The 14,783-nt window shown below is 52.6% G+C and overlaps 2 protein-coding genes and 1 long non-coding RNA gene across 8 annotated transcripts; 2 read left to right on the plus strand and 1 right to left on the minus strand.

Moving 5' to 3' along the window:
• Positions 1 to 72: 72 nt before the first annotated feature.
• Positions 73 to 10,368, minus strand: CENPT (centromere protein T; the record flags this gene model as incomplete). 6 transcript variants are annotated; one of them, XM_082439655.1, is made up of 16 exons in its annotated part: positions 73 to 305; positions 387 to 491; positions 571 to 747; positions 1,351 to 1,441; positions 1,690 to 2,010; positions 2,323 to 2,484; positions 3,185 to 3,333; positions 3,549 to 3,585; positions 3,698 to 3,834; positions 3,955 to 4,051; positions 4,159 to 4,246; positions 4,387 to 4,477; positions 5,557 to 5,754; positions 5,884 to 5,933; positions 9,515 to 9,682; positions 10,250 to 10,359. In XM_082439655.1, the coding sequence occupies 13 exons, from the start codon at positions 5,667 to 5,669 to the stop codon at positions 182 to 184; spliced, it is 1,692 nt and encodes a 563-aa protein (XP_082295781.1). In that variant the 3' UTR covers positions 73 to 181. The 6 variants fall into 6 exon arrangements, with proteins under 6 accessions (XP_082295781.1, XP_082295782.1, XP_082295783.1 ...); XM_082439656.1 differs by having other exon boundaries at positions 5,557 to 5,757; XM_082439657.1 differs by lacking the exon at positions 9,515 to 9,682 and having other exon boundaries at positions 10,250 to 10,322.
• On the plus strand, positions 5,981 to 9,383 carry LOC309649585. The gene is made up of 2 exons (XR_014257214.1): positions 5,981 to 8,856; positions 8,989 to 9,383. It is a non-coding gene; the product is annotated as an uncharacterized lncRNA (long non-coding RNA).
• Positions 10,369 to 10,920: 552 nt separating the features above from the next.
• THAP11 (THAP domain containing 11) lies at positions 10,921 to 12,557 on the plus strand (the record flags this gene model as incomplete). Its single annotated transcript, XM_082439743.1, has 1 exon — positions 10,921 to 12,557. One exon carries the CDS (start codon positions 10,921 to 10,923, stop codon positions 11,833 to 11,835), a length of 915 nt encoding a protein of 304 aa, XP_082295869.1. The 3' UTR covers positions 11,836 to 12,557.
• Between the last annotated feature and the right edge of the window lie 2,226 nt (positions 12,558 to 14,783).

The raw sequence follows: 14,783 nt of genomic DNA on the forward strand, positions 1-14,783 counted from the left end.
GCTGGGGAGTCAAGGGAAGGGTGGTTCGTCCCTGCTTGGCTGGTCCCAGAACATGCACCAAAACACAGCATATTCTGTTTGTGACATTTTATTGATGCTGGGGGGCAGGGAGGAAACCTAGAAGTGTATGTGGGGCCAAGGGGCCCCAGGTAGGGACAGGGCAGGTGTTGAGGCCTGGCCACTACTGGGCAGGGAAGACAGTGTTGCCACTGAATGCACAAGGGATGAGCTGCTGTCGGTACTCCAGGGGCAGGTGCCGCTCCACGAGCACATGCAGGGAGACTTGGTCAGTGACCAGGCCCTGCCTGCAGCAGAGGAAGATAGAGAATGAGAGAATCAGCGCCAGCACTCCCACACCCAGCACCTCCCTGCTTCCACCCACTTACCTTCGCATCAGCAGCTCCAGGTCCTCTGGCCTCACAGTCTTGCGGCCAGCATGAGCAGCAAATACCTCCAGGTCGTCACAAAGATGCTGGAAATACTTGTCCAGGCTGCCAAGAAAGTAGGGGTAAAACAGACTGTTCATGATCTGAGGGGCTCCTCTCCCCACCCCAAGTGTCAAGGACTCACCACTTCTCCACCATCTCCACAGCCTTCTTCTCCATGGGCATCTTAGCATAGAAGCTAAAGAGTTTCGCATAGTGGTTCAGTCCAGTCTTGTAGGGATCTTGACGGGGTCTGGAGCCAGGGATTCGGGGCTTGGGAGGAAGCCTGGCCGACAGAGGCTCCGGAGGCTCTGAAGGTAACCTGGGGCAAGGAGTGAACAGAGTTAGCTGAACTGCTGCTACCTAAAGAGGCCGCTAATCAAAGATAAGTCTTGCTGGCTCCTGCCAAGACTGGGGCCCTTGTGCTCCTTGGCCAGGCTGGACCAACAGCTCCAACCATTTCTGGGGGGCAGTGGGGACAGGGGGCTATGTAGAGGCCTGGTCTTTCCCTGGGGCCCCAACCCTCCACAATCTGGGCACAATGTCCCAGTCTAGCCTCATCATACAAACCAGTACTTGCTCAGGCCCATGATCTTCAGGCTTTGGCATGGACATTCCCCCTACTCAGCCCACTGCTGCCTGTCCCATTCTGCTAATTCTCCTCCAGGAAGCCTTCTCTGACTGCATACTAACCTAGGCACTTCCCCCTGCCCAGGCTCCTCTAAGCCCCTGCAAGCAGGCACCAGGGTGACAGATGTGCTCTGAGTGGGCCCCATCCAGCCCACCTGAGGGTGCTCTCCTGGGTAATCATCTTACACACCTAAAGGAAGAGTGATAAGAGTGATAACTCTGTGGTACCCAATGCCAACCTCAGTACCTGCCCCCTTCCAAGAGGCCCATGTGGAACAGGGTCGTGGGATCTTACACTGCAGTGCTAGGTGGTGGAGCTGTCTCAAGAAACTGAAGTCGCCTGGCCCGAAGGAACTCTGGGGTGCTGGAGGCCAACTCTGGACTTGCTGCAGAGGAAGGGCAGGGTTACAGAGGGCACAGGCCTGACCATCTCACTCAACCCTGAAGGCCCACAGCCTCCTTATCCTGTTCCTCGAGGGCTCCATCTAGCTCCAGCCAAGCAAGGGGCCCTTCAGAGTTTCCCTGGCCCAAGACCACCTGTGCCCAGAAAAGCAAGACAGGTAAGCCCCTCCTCCAAGGCCAGGGACACCGCTGTCACCCACCCACCCCCTGATCCCTGCACTGGGCCCCTTACCTGTTCTACCAGAGGTGTCTTCATCCCCTGAAGATCCTTCTGGCTCCTTGGCCTCGACAGCCCCCCAGGATCCCTCTGCTTCGGGCACTTCTATGTGTCCTTCAGGCTCTTCTGCTCTGGCGGATCCTTGTGCTTCTGCTGCCTTCTCCACTTCCCTCAAGCTTTCTTCCATTCTTTCCTCTGCCTCCTCACCTACTCCATTCTGTAAGGGCTCTATTCCATCTTCTCCAGAGATATTACTGCTGATGTTCGGAAAGCCCATAGCAAGGGCACCAACCTCCTCCACCTTTCCTGCCAGAAGCTGGGCTGGTTTCCCAGCACCTGAATCAAGGGCAGAGAATACAGGCTAGAAAAGCAGTAGGCCAGCGCTGTAGCTCTGAGAAAGGTAAAGATGGAGTAGTAAAACCCAGCCTAGCCCATCAAGGAGGGAAGAGGGCCAGAGGCAGCACCAGGGTACTGGTTTGGAATCTCCTGGCCCAACACTGACTCTGCTCTTGGATGGAGGGATCAACAGCCCTCCAAAGGGACTCGGGGGTAAGGGGGTACACATATGGGCCTGAGGAGGAAAAAACACCAATGCCAATTCTTGCTTAAGCTAGGCTTGGCTCCAGGTTGCATGCCCCACATACTCACCGTTGTTCTGCAGCCCAAGCCCACTGCTCCATGGCCTGCGACTGGCAGCCCTCTCAACATCTTTAGCCCCAGAGTGAGAGGGGCAAGGCAGGGAGTGGTGCACACTGGGGGAACGGCCAACCAAGGGCTGGGAGAAGGGCTGGGTGTCCTCCAACACTGTGTCTGTTGGCAGAGTAGCAACAGGGGTTTTGAGGCTCTCATCTGGAGATAAAGGTCCAGTTGGCACTCAGTGTTTTGCAAGCCCACCTGCTGCTCTGCTACCCAGTCACCAGGGCCTGGGTAGTGGACCCACAAGCCTGCCCAAGTGGCCCTCAGAGAGAGAAGACTAAGTCTACTCTAAACCTAATCTCCCTTCCACAGCTCTCCTTGCTTACCTTCCTGCTCCTTAGCCTGGCATTCCCAGGCTCCATAGGTTGCCCCACCCAATCGGCTCACCCATGCCTCCACTTCTCATTCAGGTCCCTCTGCCTGAAACCCTTCTCTTATCCTGGTGAACTTGACTTGTCTTTTGGAATCAGGCTCCCAGGTCAGCTCTGACTGAACAGCTGATCCTGATCCTAGCCCCTTTCAACCTCCCAATAAGCTCCAGCCACCATATCACACCCCTTTCCTACCCTCAGTCCTGTAGCTCTTCAAGGATATGGGGTCCTGGAAGATACTGAGGGACCAAGACTGGGCCCCAGCAAGACAAGAGGCAATTTGCAGAAAGAAAGCAGAAAGTCCTCGTAGACCTACTGGCCAGGCTTGCTCACTGTTCTTGACTCAAAGGAGAGAGGAGCAACCTTGGTCTCAGCAGCACCTCCCATCAATCATGGGGGGAAAGCTTTCCCCACAGGCCAGAAGACGGAAATCTCAACCTTACCAGGAGGAGCCAAGGCCAGGGAAGTATCTCGCAGATCCTGCAAAAATGTACCCACATCTACAGCTCGGCGTGTAGGAGGTCTGCGGGCCAAACCAGGCCTCTTCACTGATTGTGGCTGCAGAGGTGTGGCGAAGGTCAAGTTGAGGGAGCTGACGGGAGGGACAAGGCACAAAGGAAAATCAGGTACCTGAAGTCCAACCCCCCTCCCCCACCCCAGGAGTCCCCCAGCTGCCCCGGTGCTCTCATCTCTTAGAACCCAGCCACCATGCTGTGAGCATGGAGCAGTTATAGCCAGATTGCATTCTAGTCAGCACCCCCTTCCCCAAGCCTCTCCTCCACCAACTCCCGGAACAGGCAACAGCACCTGGTGAGGGAAGAGGCATCAGCATTCCCATGAGGCTCTGCAAGAGGATGTAAAAAGAAACCATAATAAGTTACCCAGGCTTCTCTCAGGCCTCCTCAGTCTCTCCAGAGGACAGAGAGGGTGGCCACAGGTGTTGTCCAGGACCTCACCTTGGGAGGGAGGCAGTCCCAAGTCCACTCCTTGCTGAAACACTGACAACCTCAGTCTCTGCTTCCTTCTGCCAAGAGCCAGCAGACCTGGAGCCAGGGTTGTGGGGGGCTCAAGTTCAGGAAGCTGCAGCTCCAGGCTACAAGGATGGAGCTTTTCTCAGACAAGCCAGGACACCCAACTCCGGCTCTTAGAGCCCCAAGAGGCTCCCTGACTAGTAATGCCCAGCAGCCTAGCCCAAGGGGGGAATTTACTGCACCTGCCCCGACCGCTTTCCCGTCTGGAAGCCTGGACCACCTGCGGTGCCGGCACTGGCTTCACCACTGACTCTGGCATTAGGATGGAAGATTCCGGGGCTGTAGAAATAGCAAGGAGAGAGTGGAGCTGGCAGGGCAGGCTGCCCGAAATGAGAGATACCACAGGGCTGGTGCCTGATTCTCACTGCAGGCCAGTCCTCACTCACCAGTTAGTAAGATGTTCTTCAGCAGAGTCCGGGGTGTCTGTTCCTCCAGGTGTCCACTGGCTTGAACATGGGCCAATCTGTCAATAGACTTTGGGTAAAAGCATCAAGCAATCAGTTTGTTCCTTTGCCTTGACAGTCCCTCAAGGTGGGCTCCAGAGCAGAGCTATAACTCAAGAGCCCCCTGAAGGCAACCAGAGCCCTGTAGTGATCAGTGGGTAGGGCACTTACCCTGGCTCTATGAGAACAACGCCTGGCAGTCATCTTTGTTTGGCTCCTCAGCCTCCTAGAGGAAGGTGTTTGAAGCAGGGCTCTTTGGACACTGTGTAAAGAGCAGCAACTGTGAGAATTATGTAGGGAGGGTGAACTAGAGACGGGTCTTCGTCAGGGATCTTGGCTGAAGTCCTTTACCCTTAGGGACAGGGACCAGAAACCACTTGCCCTCCCACAGCCCTATTCCCAGTTCTATGTCAACAGGGTTGTGGATGAAAGGGAGCCCAAGGGGTATGGGAAGAGAGAAGGAATATGATGACCCAGCCAGAGAGAAGGGCTGAGGAAGGCTTCACAGAAGTGACTATGGCAGAAGTAGGGGTTAACCACACAGATAAAAGAAACAACTGGAAAAGTATCCATTCTAGACACTAAAACAATCCAAGGATATTTCAACATCTTTAAACCTTTTAAGTACTAGTCAGGGTCTGACAGCAACCTCCACATGGGTCACTCCAGCCCTACTCTCTCCAATCCAATCCCCTCTCAGATTCTAGAACCACATAAATGTTCCTCTGGCACAACTCCCACCTCATCACTCATAGGTCTAAAACCTATAACGAATGGCTTCCCATTGTCTATAAAGGAACTGCACTGCCCCAGGAAGTCAGCAGATGCCATCTTCCACCCTCTCTGCACCATGAGCTCACCACAGCCCTCACCCACTGACACTCCCACCACCTCAGGCCAAATTCGCTGCTCCGTAGCAAAGCATCTTTCCAGTTCCTGCCTCCTGACTGCTACCCAGGCTATGCTCTGCAACTCCTTTCCCATCTTTCAGCTGGGAACCGCTTGGGAGACAGTTCAGGGCAGATGCCTGGACATACTCTGGAAAAAACTGGCCTAGAGAACATAGCAGAGGTCCAGATTCTGGGCACCTATCCTTCGCTTCCAGAAGCGGACCCCCAAGGACGCCTGCATAATTGAGCTCTGAGGTTCCGAGCGGCCTGGAGTCTCAGGGGTGGACGCACAAACAGCTGACCCGAGCCCAGCGAGGAGAAAGGAGCCTGTTCTCAGAGCCCTGGACTCTGCTCTTCTCCGAGACTCAGTTTCCGTCTCCAAACAGGGTCAGCTCTGGACCCCATCGCCCACTCCCTCTGGTTGCTCTTGTGTTGGGGCACCCTCACATACTCAGTCCGAGCACTCCGGGGTCGCCGCGGGGTGCGCGGATCCGCTGTATCCAGCACGCGCCGTAGCAGCGTGCGCGTCGTAGGCTCGCTGTCCCGGCTGTAGCTGTCCGCCATCGCCTCAGCAGCCAGCCCTCCCAGCCGCTTCGGTAGCTACGATCGCCGGCTTCCCGCCGCCACATTTAAGCCAACTCTCGCGATGCTGCTGAATTTAGGTCAACTCTCGCGAGGCTGCCGCACAGCCCCACGGGAATTGCAGTTCTAGTCCTGCCGCAGGCTTCGCCCGGGGTGTACAGTGGTGGTAACAAACGGGTGTTGCGGGCATCCTTACCTTGAGCCTGGGCAAATATGTGCAGCCAGTCGAAGCCTCGGTTTCCTCACCTGTAAGATGAGGGTGATAACCACCTAATAAGAGTGTGTGTGTGTGTGTGTGTGTGTGTGTGTGTGTGTGTGTGTAATGAGTCAATTAGATAATGTTTAACTCAGGATCTGACAAGTAATAAGCCAGGTCATGAATAAATAGCAGTGACTATTTGTGAGAATGTCTCTCATTCTCATCTCCCTCTCCGAAGATGAGGAGAGACACATTTGGGCCAGGAAAAAAATAACTGTATTCTATATGTGACCTGATCAGATTTGCATTTGCAAAGACCAATGTGTCTATAGGACCTGTATCTATCACAAGAGATCAGTTTGCAGGCTCAGAGGCTAGTGGGCTGTTTGTGATCCAGCAGAGATGTTAAAATCTCCAAACATCAGCAATTTTGAGATTAATTCCAGCTCTCAAAAGTTCTGTTAATGCTGGAGACTCCATTACCATATTTTCACCAACTGACAGCCCCCTGTCCCCTTTCTTAAATTTTAATGGGAGCTGAAATAGAACTTGAGCTCTGAGTTGCCTGTGGAGTTCTCCTTCATGCTCCTAAATTGTGTGTAAAGTTTCAGATACTGGCAGTGGCATGGGCATATTTGTGCTTATGTTAAAAAATAGAGCAAAGAAAAAATAAGATTCTTGCTTCTCAAAATTAGAGAACTGCAGAGGAAAATCATATTCCTCGTCATTTAGATCTGACCTTTGTGTTATCTGACTTGAATTGCTAGCCCTTTGCAGGCACATTTCCACGATCACTATCAACCACCTAAGTGCAATATTTATTCATTATTTGTAAAGCTTTGGACTGGATAATATGGAAAAAACATAAAAAACTTCTCAAAACAATTTGAGAATGAGCTTACTTTTCACAGCATTATTTGTGTTTGCATAGATCGTCTTTACTGTGTTTACATGATTGACTAAACGTTATATTTACTATTTGTCAAAAAAACAAAACAAAACACAGGGACTGCCCTGCTGGTGTAGTGGTTAAGAATCCACCTGCCAATTCAGAGGACATTCGCGCCCTGGTCCGGGAAGATCCCACATGCTGCGGAGAAACTAAGCCAGTGTACCACAACTACTGAGCCTGTGCTCTAGAGCCCGCAAGCCACAACTACGGAACCTCAGTGCCAAAACTACTGAAGCCAGCGAGCCTAGAGTCCGCAAGCAACAACTACTGAAGTCTGCGCGCCTAGGGCCCGTGCTCCACAACAAAGAGAAGCCACTGCAGTGAGAAGCCCGTGCTCTGCAACGAAGAGTAGCCCCCGCTAGCCTCAACTAGAGAAAGCCCGCGCGCAGCAACGAAGACCCAATGCAGCCAAAATAATAATAATAATAAAATAATATTTTATAAATATTATTTTAAATAATAAAACACTGGGGGAATTCCCTGGTGGTCCAGTGGTCAGGACTCTGCGCTCTCACTGCCAAGGGCCTGGATTCAATCCCTGGTCCAAGAACTAAAATCCCACAAGCCGCGTGATGTGGCCAAAAAACACAAGAAAGCAAAACTGAAAACGAACAATCAAAAAAACTGGGTTCATGGGGCCAGACCATGTGAGGTATCGCAGGTTCTGGAAAGGAGTTTGGAGAATATTCTAAATGCAATAGGCCACCAGAGGGATTTAAGCAGAGGTATTACATAATTATATTTTCTTTGGCAGCCATGTAAAGAACAGATTGTAGGGAAGGCAAGATTGGAATCCGGGAGACATGTGACAAAGGTTCTTGCCTTTCTCCAGAGGTGACAAGACAGAAGGTGGGCAGGGCAGTGGGGGTGGGGAGAAAGCCAGGCGTTGCATTCCAGACATTTTTTTGAGTGTAGAAGACTAAGTGTAGATTAAAGGTGATTTTATGTACTGGAAGGTAGAGTGTGAGTGTTTTTTTTTAAATTAATAATTAACTAATTGGCTGCGTTGGGTTTTCATTGCTGCGCGCGGGCTTTCTCTAGTTGCAGCTAGCAGGGGCTACTCTTTGTTGTGGTGCGCGGGGTTCTCATTGTGGTGGCTTCTCTTGTTGCGGAGCACAGGCTCTAGGCACGCAGGCTTCAGTAGTTGTGGCACACAGGCTCAGTAGTTGTGGTGGATGGGCTTAGTTGCTCCGTGGCATGTGGGATCTTCCCGGACCAGGGCTCGAACCCATGTCCCCTGCATTGGCAGCTGGATTCTTAACCACTGCGCCACCAGGGAAGTCCCTTTTTTTTTTTTTTAAACATCTTTATTGGAGTATAATTGCTGTACAATGGTGTGTTAGTTTCTGCTGTATAACAAAGTGAATCAGCTATACATGTACATATATCCCCATATCCCCTCCCTCTTGTGTCTCCCTCCCACCCTCCCTATCCCACCCCTCTAGGTGGACACAAGCACAGAGCTGATCTCCCTGTGCTATGCGGCTGCTTCCCACTGTTTTACATTTGGTAGTGTATATATGTCCATGCCACTCTCTCACTTTGTCCCAGCTTACCCTTCCCCCTCCCCGTGTCCTCAAGTCTGGAAAGTAGTTTTATAGAGCATAATTTTCAATGTTCTGTACATAAAGAAATGACATCAGTTTGACTTCTCACCAACATTTTTTGAGTAAGGTAGGTCTTGAGACTGGTAGGAGTAGAACCGTATGAGTAACTGTATGACAATGAAAATACATAATAACAGATGCAATGACCTTTGCTGAATTTTATCTCTACTGCACACATTTTATAAACATTTAAACATATAACAGTGTGTATTCATGTTTTTACACTTGTATAAATGATTCACCCAAATGAATGCACATCTTTCACCATGGGCTACACATACTAAAGAACGCATTTCTGAATTTGAAGGGGTTCAAGCTGTGGACCTCAGTTTGCATTGGCCAGGAGGAATGGTTCTGCGAAATCCACACAAATAACCAAGGGTCACATTGGTTGTAAACAGAAATGCAATGGTAATGTTTGGGTGTTGGGACCAGAAAAATAGTTCTTTTTTTCCCCATTGTCCTGTATGTTTCTAGAACATTTTAAGTGTGGGTCTGTTTTACAATAAAGAATAACAAACTTGGACTTCCCTGGTGGTGCAGTGGTTAGGAATCCGCCTGCCAACGCAGGGGACACGGGTTCGAGCCCTGGTCTGGGAAGATCCCACATGCTGCGGAGCAACTAAACCTGTGCATCACAACTACTGAGCCTGCGCTCTAGAGCCTGCACGCCACAACTATTGAAGCCTGCGCACCTAGAGCCCGCGCTCTGCAACAAGTGAAGCCACCGCAATGAGAAGCCCACGGACCGCAACAAAGAGTAGCCCCTGCTTGCCGCAGCTAGAGAAAAGCCCGTGTGCGGCAACAACGACCCAGTGCAGCCAAAAATAAAAAGGAATAACTAAAAAAGTGACAGTTAACTTGGAGTGCTTTTGCAAACTTTTAAAAGGCCCGATCTATTTTGTTTTTATATCAAATAATTAGAAATAATATATAAACTAGGCTTTGAATTCATACCCGTGGTCTGTAATCAGAAGAGAAAAAAGTGAGGAGGGAGAGTCAGGAGAAAGGGTGAAGAACGGCAAGAAGTGGGAGAAACGGGGAACTCGGCAAAGGAGGGCTAGCTTACAGGTAATTCTCCTGGACGAGTGCCTGGCCTCCTCTCTGGTTTTCCACAGCTTCTCTTGCCCTTTAGAACACTTTCCCCAAGGAAGTCGAGGGAGTGGGGAGGTAACTTGTTACAATACAAATCCTGTCCAACCTCTCGTTTAACACCCCTCCAACAGTTCCCAGTCACCTGCAGAATAAAATCACAAATCTTTTAACTTGGCCCAGTTTGGTATCTTTCGGAGCTTCTGCTATTCTGGCTACCCTTGAGGATCCTTAAGGGCAGAGCCTAGCTCCTTCCTGCCTCAGGTTCTTACAGGCTGGTTCCCGTGGCAAAAACCAGCGACTCCTCCCTAACCAAGCTTTTCGTGGATTTTTTCTTCCTGGGCCTCCGCCTCCCACTTTTCCCTCTCCCTTGTTGATTTTTGTTTTTGGAGCGTTTATTTCTGTGATTAGACATCCATTAGTGTGCATTCATTCACATCTATTATCCAAAAGTCTGACCCTCATCCCTCTATAGTCAGGCCGCGTCGGTATGGTTCCTGCACGGTTCCCAACTTCCTGCACTATGCTCGGCGCACAGTAGGCGCCTAGTGATGATTATGTTTAGGTCAATAAGACAGTCAAGGCAAGCGGCGTCTGAGTCGGGGGAGAGTCTCCAATGCAGACAAAAGGGCTCCCTGAGGTCCTTTGGGACACTGAGGCTTAGGTCCTTCCTCCCCTCCCCCGCAGGAATGCCGTGCACTCAGCAGCTCACGGTTGGGGGATCGCTTCCGGCGAACAGCACGGCCTCGTCCGAAACCTGGTCCGCTTGCAACCCGACCTTTCCCTTAGGCGGCGCTCCAGGCCGCAGCCGCCAAGTTTAGCGCAAGGCATTGCGGGATTTGTAGTTTCCGTGGGCACATGTCCAGGGCGCTTGCGCACTGGAGAGACGCGCGCCGCCCGACCCCCCCATCAGGATTCCAGGTCCTTGCGAAAGGCGGTCCAAGCGACAGCGTTCCGACCGAATACGCCTCTCTAGTCCGCCGAGGGTGAGCCGTGTAGGGGAAGAGTCCGCTCTACGTGGGCTGTCGCGGTGCCCTGCATAGAGGCCGGAACAAGCGCGCCCCCGCTCCGGAAGTGAGCGGCTTCTGCCGCGGTGCATTGTGGAGGGCGTAGTCCTCTTTCCCAGGCGGTCCTTCGCGGCGTCCCTGGGGCCCACTCTGGAGCGCAGGCGGGCGGCTGGGCGGCTGGCTCGGCGCGGGCCGACGGGAGGCGTATTCTGGGCACAGGGCGCCGGGCCAGTCCGGCCGCGCCGGGCGGCAGTAGTGGGAGGCCGCCCGAGGCCTCGCGCGGTGCCGCCCGTCGAGGGGCGGGCGGCGGCATACAGACCGGGCCGTCGAAAGGCTCAGAAGGCCGGTGGGCCGGGCCGGGCCGCGCGGCGCAGCCATGCCTGGCTTTACGTGCTGCGTGCCAGGCTGCTACAACAACTCGCACCGGGACAAGGCGTTGCACTTCTATACGTTTCCCAAGGACGCTGAGCTGCGGCGCCTTTGGCTCAAGAATGTGTCCCGTGCCGGCGTCAGTGGGTGCTTCTCCACCTTCCAGCCCACCACGGGCCACCGTCTCTGCAGCGTTCACTTCCAGGGCGGCCGCAAAACCTACACGGTGCGGGTCCCCACCATCTTCCCGCTGCGCGGCGTCAACGAGCGCAAAGTAGCGCGCAGACCCGCGGGGGCCGCAGCCGCCCGCCGCAGGCAGCAGCAGCAGCAGCAGCAACAGCAGCAGCAGCAGCAACAACAGCAGCAGCAGCAGCCGTCGCCGTCCGCCTCCACTGCCCAGACCGCTCAGCTGCAGCCGAACCTGGTATCTGCTTCTGCTGCTGTGCTCCTCACCCTTCAGGCTGCTGTGGACAGCAGCCAGGCTCCGGGATCCGTGCCTCCGGCGCCCACCACTCCCACGGGAGAAGATGTGAAGCCCATTGACCTGACGGTGCAAGTGGAGTTCGCGGCCGCAGAGGGCGCAGCCGCCGCAGCCGCTGCGTCGGAGCTTGAGGCTGCTACAGCAGGGCTGGAGGCTGCCGAGTGCCCCATGGGCCCCCAGTTGGTGGTGGTCGGGGAAGAGGGCTTCCCTGATACTGGCTCCGACCACTCGTACTCGTTGTCGTCAGGCACCACAGAGGAGGAGCTCTTGCGCAAGCTGAACGAGCAGCGGGACATCCTGGCGCTGATGGAGGTGAAGATGAAGGAGATGAAGGGCAGCATCCGTCACCTGCGTCTCACCGAGGCCAAACTCCGTGAAGAACTACGCGAGAAGGATCGGCTGCTGGCCATGGCTGTCATCCGCAAGAAGCACGGAATGTGAACAAGTCCCCTTTCGGCCTTCAGGACTCCCAGACTCCTGCCAGCTTAGAGGGACCTGAGGCCGCTGCTGTTGAACTCCCTCATACTCCTGGGGCACTGGTTGGCAGTACTGAGCCTTAGGGCAGCTGGACTCTTTTGCTGGTGACCAAGCACCCTCTCTTGTTTCCTCCTGAAGCAAGGTCCTGAAGTCTGGGATCTCAGACTCTGCACTGGTGACACCAGCAATTATGACTTTGTCTACCCCTCCCCACCTTCACTCCCCAACCCCAAGTTTATGTTGCAGTTTCTGGTTAAGCAGAGGCTTCAGAACCACTGAACTTGAAACATCCCCTAGGGATGCAGGCGAGATGCCCAAGGACTATGGCTTTGGGAAAACAACTGAACCTTGAGTTTGGCCGGCAATCAGAGACAACTCTTCTGTGTGTAGTGATAAGAGATCCAAGTAACATCAGTTCTACTTTTTGTGCTTTTCCTTCCCAGGTGCAGCCTCTGATTCTGTTCGGGACTGGCAGATCTGTGCCTCTGCCTCCTAGGACCTCCCTCCCAGGAGGCCATCGACAAGGTGATCTAGGTGACCTGTTGATGGAGATCCAGCTTGCCAGGGACTTAGGTCTATCCTGTTATGTTTGCTACTGGTTACAAATTCTATTTTCTGTACAATTAGACTAAAGTTTTCACTGTGTTTGTTTGGCAAAACAGATTAAACAGAAAGTAAGGTTTTTATTTGGGTTTCGCCAATTTATTTTTATAAGGACTCAGCTAAGGGTCCCTGAAACATGGGGAGATGGACTTCCTGATAGGCCTCCACCTTCTGCGCCTTAGGTCTCAAGGACCAGGCTGACCCTGAGAGTAGAGGTGCTTCAGTGACTAGGTTTCTCCATAAAGAGGGCCTAAGCACAAGGACCCTGGCCTCATAAGGTCTTTGCAGAGTTCCAGCTCACCTGGAAGAGTTTGGAAATTGCACCAAATGGACCTGGTTTGGGCCCATGGGTTAGCTCCCTGTGTCCTTTCAACTGGGAGAAGGAGCAACTGAGAACTAAACTGAATTGTGGCAGTCCACTTCTCTGAGGGTTTTGAATTCCTTAAGAATTTTCAGCTGGAGTTGAACTTTGCTCACTATTATAGCCCTTAGGCCTAGTATAGTGTCTGGCACACATGGGCATGCAGTTACTTAAATCTGTGAAGACCGTAGCTGGAGCTAGCCATGGACTCTTATACAGATACCTTTGACTTTGGCACACTTTCATTGTGAAGGAGGTGGATCCATAGAGGACTTCAAGCATAGGAGTTGGGATTTGTGACCCCTTGACTCATTTTCTTGGCTGTTAACATCTTTCTTTAGATTGGATATTGTAGTGGCAAGGTGACAATTTTATCTATAGTTCCAAGTAATTTAGCTCAAAGCTAGCTACAAATGCCTTTAAAGCTAGCCATGTTTAACATGGGTGTTCGGGCACAAATGGACACTTACTGGGCTCCATAAAACGTATGACTCCTTTCTCTGTTACTTATGGAAAAAGCCACTTACCTGGGGGCTTTCCCTGTGGTTTCAAACTGGAATGACTCTAAAATTAATGTCCCTCTAGTTTCTGCTCTCCTTCTGGCCCCTTGGCACTGACTTGAGAAACAAGTCTGTGGTGGGGAGGAGGGGTGGGAGAAAGGTTGTGCAGGTACCTAGATGTGGAAGGGACTGTATCTCTCCCTTCCTAGGGTTAGTTCTGGCTTGTCATAAGGTGGTGGAAGCACAGCAGTGCCCTTCCAGTCCAGGTGGGACTGAAGCCCTTTATGGGTAGGTATTGGATCAGTTGCTCAACTGCCCCACTCTTCTTCATAAGGAGTGAGGATTTTCCCAGGCCCAAGCCATGCTCTGTAGTGTGTCCTTTAGCTCCTGTGTGTTGAAGGGACTTAGACTGTTTCAGCTTTGGCTCACTTGAACCTCTCAGCAGCACTCCCAGGACAGGGTGAGGGCCAGACTGCCTAGGTCTCCCCGGTGTCTGGATGTTGTCAGCACACAACCTATCTGGTGTTTTAGCTTCTGGAGGGGAGGAGGACAGCTCAGAGCAAGGGAGGTCCTAGATACACCACAAGCAGGGCAATGCAGAGTCTCCCTGACTGAGTAATAAGAGAAGAATCTAGTCAGGCAATGTAATACAGATCTGGGATTTAATTAAACAGAAGCCTGGCCTGGTCGTATGAGGCATTCCCGGGAGGAGTGGTGGGGTTGACGGTGAGGATCTGTGAAGGACCCTTCTGGAAGAACAAGAGAACTGAGAGATCTCTGGTCAGGAGAAGACTTGTCGCTATTAACTTTACCTGTGACCCCCCTGGCTTAGCTGCAGAGCATTTCCCCAGCAGGCCTGAACTAGTGACAGGCCTTATTTCAAATGTTTGCGTTGCCCGGGAAACGATGAAAATGGGCGTTGAAAGGAAAGGGCAATGGGAGGGAGATTATGGACAATTTTATCACTTAAATCACGGGGAAGGTTTGGGCGTGCCAGTTATTACTCTTTTAATAAAAATGAAACTCTTAGCTGCTCTGCCTGCTGGAAAAAAAACAAAAAACAAACTTGTGAGAATGTCTTGTAGACCCTAACTGCAGAAATCTAAAGAGTAATCTTGTCTCCAGCCCAAGAAAAGCCTCGCCTGCTTGAAACCAGCTTTGGGTCCGACTAGCACCGGGCAGGGCGCAAGAATGTTGGGACAAACAGAAGCTGTGCGTTCCGCCCCGGCTGGCCTTAGAGCAACACTCGGAAGAGCTGCAGGGGCGGCCAGAGCACCAAAGGGGAGGGGGCTTTGCGAGCGGAAACAGCTCAGGGGCCCAGGGAGGGGCGGCTAGGCCAGTTTGGGGCCAGGCCGAGCTCCCACGGAGGCGGGGCCAACACAGAACAGCCGCGCAACCAGAGCTGGGCCGGACCAGCTGGGACTTAGCGATAACTGAGCCCTGACCCC

Source organism: Balaenoptera physalus (genome assembly GCF_965194825.1).
Source record: "Balaenoptera physalus genome assembly, chromosome: 19".
Classification (NCBI taxonomy): Eukaryota; Metazoa; Chordata; class Mammalia; order Artiodactyla; family Balaenopteridae; genus Balaenoptera; species Balaenoptera physalus.